The 10320-nt window shown below is 52.7% G+C and overlaps 1 protein-coding gene across 1 annotated transcript; it reads left to right on the top strand.

Annotated features, from left to right (window-relative positions):
* Positions 1-3088: 3088 nt before the first annotated feature.
* Positions 3089-8722, top strand: Npas4 (neuronal PAS domain protein 4). Its single transcript, XM_021152226.1, has 8 exons — positions 3089-3448; positions 4205-4356; positions 4531-4633; positions 4744-5017; positions 5205-5314; positions 5641-5776; positions 5892-7321; positions 7978-8722. Exons 1-8 carry the CDS (start codon positions 3274-3276, stop codon positions 8004-8006), a joined length of 2409 nt encoding a protein of 802 aa, XP_021007885.1. The 5' UTR covers positions 3089-3273; the 3' UTR covers positions 8007-8722.
* The last annotated feature ends 1598 nt before the right edge of the window (positions 8723-10320 follow it).

Below are 10320 nucleotides of genomic sequence, written 5' to 3'. Positions count from 1 at the left end.
GATGACTCACACTGACAGTATTTTTAGCAGCGGCCAGGAGCTCTCTAGCGTGCCAGCCGCCCCCCTCCTCCTGCTTGCTATTTCGGAACCGTCACTGGTGATATAAATAGCTCTTCTCCCACGGCCTGAAGCTGCTGCCAGGCTATTTTTGGTTCTGCACAGTTAAAAATAGTTTCATGGAGGTGGGAGGCAAGAGGAGTGGGAGCTGGCCTAGGGAGAGGAGACATTGGGGGCATACAGAGCTTCTCAACTTGAATCAGAGTAGTCAAACTAAGATGATCCCTTCTCTACCCCCCTCCCTTGCCCCTTTCTAGACCCTTCTCCCCTTCCAACGTTCCTTACCCCTAGTCCATCCTCCTGGAAAAATCCAAGGATTCTTCCCTTGAGCCCAATTTTCTTTCCAAGCTTAACTAATTCCTAGAACCTAGGAGTCTTGACAGCCACACCTGTAAATAGCCCATATGTATTCTCAATGAGGAGGATGACAGCATCGGGCTGCCATTCTCATCTATCCCGAGGCCCAGCTCGGCTTTGATGTCACAGGCAAACCACCACCATTCTGAGTGGGGAGGCAACATTCAGCACCACGGACAGCGGCAACGTCCCGTTCTTCCCCACCAGGTCTGCTTAAATTGCTTGGAGACCAGCTGTGGACCCAGCAATACAACTTATTGTGGAGGAGATATCAAGAACGTCTCCTGGCCAGGGCTTAAAGCACCTGTCTGTGAGGAAGACAGGGCAGAGATGAGCCCCAGAGATAGAATGGTTGTCTAGCATGCACAGAGCCCTGGCTTCATCCTCAGCTTTGGGAAACAAATCTAGAAACTCCATCTCGGATTTGCATATGGAAAGAGAATCCAAAAGCCAAGGGAAGAGAATGGAACAGGGAGTGGGGTTGTTGAGTGGGGATATCAGAGTTAATAAGGATGAAACGTGCCAGAGAGAAATACATCCTGAAGAAACCATTTCTGTCACCCATAAGGTTGGAAACAGCGTCATAAAGACACACACCATTTTCTCCATCTCAGCTATACCACTGGCTGGCTACATGGTTGTATATGTAGATGCTTTCTATCTGAACTAAAATTGTACAAAATATTAGGTTAGGGGCTCTACAACCATGAACTTCTCCCCGCCCCTCCCCGGCATTACTAGGGGTTGAACTCAAGTCTTGAGCATGACAGAAGTGTGAACTCCTACTAAGCCATGGCCCCGGTCACCAAAGCACCCTCTCCCCACACCCCCTGCTTTTCACTCCACATTGCCTCTCTTGCTATCACCCCTTTCCATGAAGAACAGGGGTTCTCCTTGGTGTCAAAATTCATCTCTAACTTTCTGCAGCCAGTTCTGTCCCTCTCTCCCAATTTTTTTTGTTTGTTTTTGTTTTTCGAGACAGGGTTTCTCTGTGTAGCCTTGGCTGTCCTGGAACTCACTTTGTAGACCAGGTTGGCCTCGAACTCAGAAATCCGCCTGCCTCTGCCTCCCAAGTGCTGGGATTAAAGGCGTGCGCCACCACGCCCAGCTTCCCCCAACTTTTAAAATGGTCTTGTTTTTCAGGCTCTAAAAGTGCTTTTATATGTTCCTACTCTAAATGAAATTTTGGGCAAAAAGTTTCTCTAGTCCTTTGTGAAATGGTTGTGGGATAAAAAAGGGCTCCCATGCCCTGTGTAGACAGCAATCGCATGTAAGTGACTGAAGAAAGGTGTGTGTGGGTGTGTGTGTGTGTTTGGGGGGGGGTGTCACACTACAAAGACAAGCCTGACATGACAGGTGGTTAAACCAAAGGTGCAAATTACAGGGGTGGTGGGGGTGGGGGCGCCCACAAAGCCGAGACAGACTGTCCAACGCTCAATGAACGAAGGAAAAATTAAAAAAAAGGAAAGGTGAATGTTGTGCGCTCACGCAGTGACAAGTGCACAGGCAGAACGAGGAGCCCTGGAGCTAAAGATGGAGCAAGAATTGAAGGGAGATGGGGAGGGGACTCTGGCAGAATTAAAGGGTCTTGGGTAGGTGCAGCAGCCACTGAGGGCTCAGCAGACCCTGGCTATTTGGCAGCCTCCCCCTCTTCCTGGCTGAAGCAGTGGGGAGAGCTTTCTAGAGCTGTGCGGAGGCCGGTAGGCCCCGCCCGCCGCTGCCGCCGCCGCAGCCGCCGGAGGATTCCTGTCCTAATATGGAGCTGGGATTCCCCCGGCCCCGCCCCCGCCCCCAGCCCGCTGGAGAGACTGGGGCTCGCAAGAGGGCGGGGTAACAGCTCGTCTTGGGGGCTGACAAGCGGGAGGGGATCGTGGGAGAGGTTCAAACACACATCCAGATCCTCACCAGGCCCTGGGTCTCTGCCTCAGTTTCCCCGACAGGTGGCTAAGATTAACTGATAGAGGAAAAAGGAATCACTGCAGATCACAGTGGAGATGTTTGTGTTCCTGTGGTGCTAAGGAAATATGATCAAGACCGAATTCAAGTAGTCTCTTCTCCACAGGACCACCATTCCACCCTATCCTAGAGATTTAGACCCTCAGGTCAGGGCATGGAGGCGAAGAAGGAATTATTTATTTGAAACTGGCTAAGGGACTTTCAGATTGAATAGACCCCAGAAAAGACCCCCAGTTGTGACCTAGCCCCGCCCCAAAAGCCAAGGAAAGTCCCTCGTGTAATTTTGACCCCTGCCTGGCAGATGGCGGCAAATTGGCAGAGGACCAAGCCCCTTCTCATCCTTTGCCTCCTTAGAAAAATCAATGTTGATAGCAGCCTCGCCTTGCCTTCTACAAACTCTCTTGTTTAGGGCTTCAGACCACCCTAATCCATGTACTGTTCCGTCTCCTAATAGAATGTAATGGAAAACCTGGGTCCCTGCACCCCATTCCTGGCTCTGCACAGCTCTTGCCAGCCGGCCCCCTCTGCACCCTCCCTTCTCCCCCTTCCCCCGCCCCCTCCCTCTCCCGTTCGACGTCACGGGATGACGTCGGAAGCCTGGGAGGGAGGAGGAGCACCCCCCCCCTCCCCAGCCAGTGGCTCCCGCTGCAGCTTGCTTTAGCCCAGCCTCCCGCTCCCCCCCCCGTCTCTAAAAACGAGCCCCCCACGCCTGTCAGGAGCTATATAAGGCGGATCGAGGCAGGCGAGGGGGGCAGCGCTGCCGAGCGGAGCCCAGGAGTGGAGCGAGAGCGAGCAAGAGCCTGAGCGAAAAGACCGGGAAGCAAGGAAGAGGAAGCCTCCGGTGCATCGGAAAAGGATCGCAGGTGCTCGGGAGCCGGAGCTGGAGCTCCACAGCCGGCAGTCATGTACCGATCCACCAAGGGCGCCTCCAAGGCGCGCCGCGACCAGATCAACGCCGAGATTCGGAACCTCAAGGAGCTGCTGCCGTTGGCTGAAGCGGACAAGGTCCGGCTGTCCTACCTGCACATCATGAGTCTTGCCTGCATCTACACTCGCAAGGGTGTCTTCTTTGCTGGAGGTGAGCAGCTTGGGCTACCGGAGACCAGAGCTGATGGGGACCAGGGATGGAGGAGCTGAGGGAATGTGCTAAAACTGCCGCTTGTCTAGGACAGCGTGCTGGAAGCCTGTGGAGAGAAGGGACTTGAGGGGACCCTGGACTTCCTACTTTTTCTTCTGAGCTCCATCTAGACTAGCCTAAACGATAGTCCTAGCACTGGATTTGTGTGAGATAGAGCGCTAAAACAGAATGGTCCAGGCTCCCATTGCCTCACAGGCACTCCAGGAATCCGGGGAGTGTACGGAAGGAAGCCTGGCAAGCTACAGGGAAAGCCTGCAAAGGCAAAGTATGGGGAAGAGTAGCTTGTGCTAGAAAATGCTGAGAGGGTCTTTCTATGCGCTCTGGAGCACTGTTCAACGTCCTGAAGCCATCACCCTTACCGGCGCTGCCCGCGGTGCTGAAATGGCCATAGCCCCTTTTCGCAGGCGCTGTCCGCGGTGCTGAATCCCAGTCCTTTCGGGAGAGCTCTGTCCACAGTGCTGACAGCAGAGGGCTGCTGAGGTTCCTGCCAGGCTTGGAAGTCCAGGGGCTCCCTGGCTAGATAGTTTTAGCAACAGGTCTCCTGGCCAAGATCCACAAGCATAGGGTCAACAGGTGTTGGCAGAAGAAGGTCTATGGGAATTTCCTGTGTCTTCTCCGAGACTCAAAAGATGGTCTCTTCATTTCTGTGTTGTCCCCGAGTCTTATCCTGACTCACCACATCTTCTCACCCTACAGGCACTCCTTTAGCTGGCCCCACCGGGCTTCTCTCTGCTCAAGAGCTTGAAGACATCGTGGCAGCACTACCCGGATTTCTCCTTGTATTCACAGCTGAGGGGAAGTTGCTATACCTGTCGGAGAGTGTGAGCGAGCATCTGGGCCACTCTATGGTGAGTACTGAAAGTCCTTGCATCTCAGGTTGGGGTATATGTGAGATAAAATGAGCCTCTCACTACTGAAAACAGAGTTATTAGAGGCGAGTGTGGGGGAGTCTTCCCTAGGAAAAACCATTGGTTGCAGATAGGCTCTTGCTGCCTTCACTAAGCATCACTTCTCCTTTCTAGGTGGACCTGGTTGCCCAGGGCGACAGTATCTACGATATCATTGACCCTGCTGACCATCTCACTGTGCGCCAGCAGCTCACCATGCCCTCTGCTCTGGATGCTGGTAAGAACCTCCTCTCGATTCTTCAGTTTACTCCTCTGCTGCCCTGCTCCAACTATCTACTCTCCTCCCATGCCCACCCTCTTAGTCAGTTTTTCCTTTTGCTCACCTAGATCGCCTTTTCCGTTGCCGATTCAACACCTCCAAGTCCCTCCGGCGCCAGAGTTCAGGCAACAAACTGGTGCTTATTCGAGGTCGATTCCATGCTCACCCACCTGGGGCCTACTGGGCAGGAAACCCCGTTTTCACAGCTTTCTGCGCCCCACTGGAGCCAAGACCCCGCCCTGGCCCCGGCCCTGGCCCTGGCCCTGGTCCTGCTTCTCTCTTCCTGGCCATGTTCCAGAGCCGGCATGCTAAGGACCTAGCCCTACTGGACGTTTCTGAAAGGTAAGCCCAAAGTGTTCAAACTCCAGTAAGAAAGGAGGTCAGAAAGAAGGGAACCTTAGATTCATGATCTTAGATTCAGGGCAGGGAGGATGGGGCTTAAGTGGGCAGAGGACATGGGAGGGAGTGAAGTGCATGCATTTTGAGTGAGGTAAACAGAAAGCTGACCTCATCATTTCCACCTTCCCAGTGTCCTAATCTACCTGGGCTTTGAGCGCAGCGAACTGCTCTGTAAATCATGGTATGGACTGCTACACCCCGAGGACCTGGCCCAAGCTTCTTCTCAACACTGCCGCCTGTGTGAGTGTCCTGAGAGGCCGTACATAACACAGGAAGCTGGGAGAAAGCATGGGAGACAGGCCAGGGACTGGCTGTGGTCCAAACTGATGTTAAGGAGTTTCAGAGGCTACAGGGTGAGCTTGAGGATGAGAAGGCAAGGCAAGAATAGGACAGAGTTAGAAAGCACTGCGTGATAAGGTCAAGTGGGGAGCCTAGAGGTACAGGTTAGGGTAGTTAGAAGAGAATATGTCATGGCTCCCTCAGTTCAGTGTAGAGGTAAGAAAGGCGGGTGTGCGGGTGGTGTTGATTGATGGACCTTCTAATCCTGTACCCCTTTTTCTCCCCAGTGGCTGAAAGTGGAGATATTCAGGCTGAAATGGTGGTGAGACTTCAAGCCAAGCATGGAGGCTGGACATGGATTTACTGCATGCTATACTCAGAAGGCCCAGAAGGCCCTATTACTGCCAATAACTACCCTATCAGGTAAGCTGTGAGACACAAGACGGTGGAGAGGGGAGGGGAGCCGAGGTCAGCATAGAAGAAATCTACTCTGCTAACGGACAGCAGACCCTTACAAGCTGTGCCTCTTCCCTTCCAGTGACACGGAAGCCTGGAGCCTCCGCCAGCAGCTAAGCTCTGAAGACACCCAGGCAGCCTATGTCCTAGGAACCCCAGCTGTGCTACCGTCATTCGCTGAGAATGTCTTCTCCCAGGAGCAGTGCTCTAATCCACTCTTTACACCAGCCCTGGGGACTCCTAGAAGTGCCAGCTTCCCCAGGGCTCCTGAACTAGGTGTGATCTCAACACCAGAAGAGCTTCCCCAACCCTCCAAAGAGCTGGACTTCAGTTACCTGCCATTCCCTGCTAGGCCTGAGCCTTCCCTCCAAACAGACCTGAGCAAGGATTTGGTGTGTACTCCACCTTACACACCCCACCAGCCAGGAGGCTGTGCCTTCCTCTTCAGCCTCCATGAACCCTTCCAGACTCACTTGCCCCCTCCGTCCAGCTCTCTCCAAGAACAGCTGACACCAAGTACAGTGACTTTCTCTGAACAGTTGACACCCAGCAGTGCTACCTTCCCAGACCCACTAACCAGTTCACTGCAAGGACAGTTGACAGAAAGCTCAGCCAGAAGCTTTGAAGACCAGTTGACTCCATGCACCTCTTCCTTCCCTGACCAGCTACTTCCCAGCACTGCCACATTCCCAGAGCCTCTGGGCAGCCCCGCCCATGAGCAGCTGACTCCTCCCAGCACAGCATTCCAGGCTCATCTGAACAGCCCCAGCCAAACCTTCCCAGAGCAACTGAGCCCCAATCCTACCAAGACTTACTTCGCCCAGGAGGGATGCAGTTTTCTCTATGAGAAGTTGCCCCCAAGTCCTAGCAGCCCTGGTAATGGGGACTGTACACTCCTGGCCCTAGCTCAGCTCCGGGGCCCCCTCTCTGTGGATGTCCCCCTGGTGCCCGAAGGCCTGCTCACACCTGAGGCCTCTCCAGTCAAGCAAAGTTTCTTCCACTACACAGAGAAAGAGCAAAATGAGATAGATCGTCTCATTCAGCAGATCAGCCAGTTGGCTCAGGGCGTGGACAGGCCCTTCTCAGCTGAGGCTGGCACTGGGGGGCTGGAGCCACTTGGAGGGCTGGAGCCCCTGAATCCTAACCTATCCCTGTCAGGGGCTGGACCCCCTGTGCTTAGCCTGGATCTTAAACCCTGGAAATGCCAGGAGCTGGACTTCCTGGTTGACCCTGATAATTTATTCCTGGAAGAGACGCCAGTGGAAGACATCTTCATGGATCTTTCTACTCCAGACCCCAATGGGGAATGGGGTTCAGGGGATCCTGAGGCAGAGGTCCCAGGAGGGACCCTGTCACCTTGCAACAACCTGTCCCCAGAAGATCACAGCTTCCTGGAGGACTTGGCCACCTATGAAACCGCCTTTGAGACAGGTGTCTCAACATTCCCCTACGAAGGGTTTGCTGATGAGTTGCATCAACTCCAGAGCCAAGTTCAAGACAGCTTCCATGAAGGTAAGTCTAGCCTGAATGTCCAAGAGCCCTGCCCTTCTAATCAGACATTGCATAGACTGGGCAAATCAGTTCCCAACTCCGAAACTCTGTTTTATTAAGAGAACAATATTTCCTCCTACTAAGGAGAGTAGTGAGGTCGGAATAATGCAAAGCTTTGTGTGAAAGATGAGTAGACCTGGTGGGCGGGGGAGGTGAGCTAGAATAACGCGATAGACAATCCCTAGGCAAAAGCTTGAAGGCGTCTGAGAGACCTAGACCAGACAACATCCCCATGTTATAGACAAAAATAATCAAGGCCCCAGAGTTAAAGAAACTTTAAGTGGCACAAAAATTGATAGAAGTTGATGCTTCCCCCTGAAGGGGACCCAGAGCAACAGTTGGTTAAAATTAGGAGACAGAAAGAATAATGCCAAGCCCCTAGCTCCAATCTGGCCGCCTTGTGCTGTTTGTCCAAAGCTGTGGCCACAGTTTCCCTCCATATTTGCATATTGCCTCTGATCTGCTGACACCCTGGGGATCAGTTCATTTGGCTAACACATTTGACGTCCATAGACTATAGCAATATTGTACCACTGCCTGAGCCCAATGACCCTTTTACTGAATAAGCTTGACTAACATACGCACTTTCTCTCTTCTCTCTCTCTCTTCCCCCACAGATGGAAGTGGAGGGGAACCAACGTTTTGAATAAGTCTGTGACTTAACGTCGTCAAGTATGGCATATTGTCATCAAGACGTGGAGCCGCTCTCCACCCCCCCGGGACTGTTGGGGGGATTCTGGGGGCCAGAGGGGGATATATCTGATTCTCCAGGCCCTGAAGGATTTAGGGGGGGAGGTGGGAGGGTAAGGGAGGGGAGCAACTTTTTAAAATCAAGAGACTTCGAGCGATCCCAGTTTCCATTTCAATCTGTATTCACTCGTAGTGAGCTTCCTTGAATGGATTTCAAGCGGAGAATGGGGGAGTCTCACTTCCCCACCGCGCTGCCCCATGGGCCTGGGCCAGTTCTCCACTCCTAGGGGCAAAGCCACCCCTGGGCTTTGGTGGGGGAAAGGCATGGCCCACCTAGGGCTAGCCTGTGCCCTGAGGGGCTCTTGACACCCACGTAGAATTCTCTACAAACCAGTAACGGGATTTCAATTCCGACGGACTCTGCCGCCCTGGCGGCCCTTCCTGTGACTTTTGCGCCCCGCGCCTGGGGTGGGGGGCGCGAAGAGACGCTACATTCCTTTCCGATGGAGGAAGGCAGATCTGCCGTCACACGTGTGCTTGCACGAGTGCGTGTACCTGGTGCGGGACTCACCCGGCCGCCAGACCGCCTAGGCTTGCCCAGGTGGCCACCTCGTGGTGCTGCGGTGACTTTGTAGCCAACTTTATAATAAAGTCCAGTTTGCCTTTTTGGTATCTCTGGTGTCATGCGCTATTGTGAAAAGGGAAGGGAGGGGAAGGGAGAGATTGAGGGGCCCAGATAGGAGGCTGGGGCAGGAGACACAGGTTAGACCTCCTCTCAGCCCTGGTATCTCTAAGTGAGTTTGTTCATGTCTCCATTTGACTCTGCTTGGTCTACACTGTGCTAGAAGACTAAGTACTTGTTGGAAGCAGACATCGCACCAAAGACACTGGAGTCTTCTCTCTGCCCTGGGTTTATGGTGTGATGGGGAGGAAAGAGCCTGGGGCTGAACAGTTTGTCACTGGTCTTGGATATGGGTTTAAAGTTTCTGGTCATTTCCTGCCTGGTCTTTCAGGATATTGATTTCCTCATGGAGGCTTAGATTTTCAAAATCACAAGCTGAAACCTGTTATGCTTGTGTAGGGCTTTTCAGTTAGCAAATACCCAACCCACTGCAATAAATTTCCACTTCATTGGGAAAGCAACCAGATAACGGGTGTTCCTCCAGTTACAGGTGAGAAACACATCAACCCCTCCCCAAGTCTGGGGAGCTCCCAGATCTCAACGCCAGCGAATAACCATCATAGACCATCTCACCACAGAACTGAGGACCACTGGGGAAGAAATTTCAGAAAATGGTGTTTGACTCCAAACTCGTAGGCTGAACACCACGGGGTGTGGTTAGCGGAGGACAAATGAAAGTTAGGTGGTAGAAAGACCTGTCCGGATCCAATCACACTCCCTCCCACCTTTTATATTTGGAGTGTACCTGAGTCTCCTCTTCCTCACAGGTCAAAGGAGGGCAGCGATCAAGGGGCAGGGGCAGAACAGGACAAGTCTCCTCCAACTCACCAAGTGCAGCAAAGGCTTGGTCGTTGCGACCTCCATTTCAGTGGTGACCCGCAGACTGAGAGAAAGCCTCGACCTCAAGGAGAGGACAACAACTCCAGGCTCCAATCTTTCCACAGAAACACAGGGGCACAGCCTTGAAAACCCTGTCACCTCCACTCATTCTGAAGCCCAGCTGTGGAGACAGGCCCTTTGGAGGGTCCTTCCTTCACTGTGGAGACAGACAGGCCCTTTGGATCCTTCCTTCACAGAAAGAAAGGGATCCACAGGGACCTTTCCCTTCTTTGATGGGTATTTGGGTGGAGCCAAGAACTTCCCTGTCACCCCCAAGAGGAACCTGTCTTAGCTCAGTTCCCTCCTCGCACAGGGACATGGAGATGGCGAGATGGATAAAGCATGATGCTCTGATTTGATCCTTGATGGGAGGAGATAACCGACAGTTGTCCTCTGACGTGTAACTGCACTCCAGGACATGTTTATGCTCACATGTGCACACACACACACTACATACACATATATACCACACACATACTATACACACATATACTACACACACACACACATACCACACACACCACATACACTACACACAGTACACATGTTACACATACATACACACACCACACACATATACCACACACAAACACTCTACACACACACACCACACACATATATCACACACAAACACTCTACACACACACACACTACACACACTACATACATATACCATACATACATACTACATACCACACACACATATACC

The sequence above is a fragment of the Mus caroli genome, chromosome 19 (genome assembly GCF_900094665.2).
Source record: "Mus caroli chromosome 19, CAROLI_EIJ_v1.1, whole genome shotgun sequence".
NCBI lineage: Eukaryota > Metazoa > Chordata > Mammalia > Rodentia > Muridae > Mus > Mus caroli.
Note: the sequence above shows the minus strand (reverse complement) of the source record. Positions and strands in the feature narration are given on the sequence as shown.

Bases quoted from the DNA above. Each gene is read 5' to 3' on its own strand.
- Npas4 (XM_021152226.1), top strand. From the start codon at position 3,274: ATGTACCGATCCACCAAGGGCGCCTCCAAGGCGCGCCGCGACCAGATC. The intron at 5,018-5,204 runs GTAAGCCCAAAG...CCACCTTCCCAG, and splicing joins CTACTGGACGTTTCTGAAAG to TGTCCTAATCTACCTGGGCT. The intron at 5,777-5,891 runs GTAAGCTGTGAG...CTTCCCTTCCAG, and splicing joins GCCAATAACTACCCTATCAG to TGACACGGAAGCCTGGAGCC.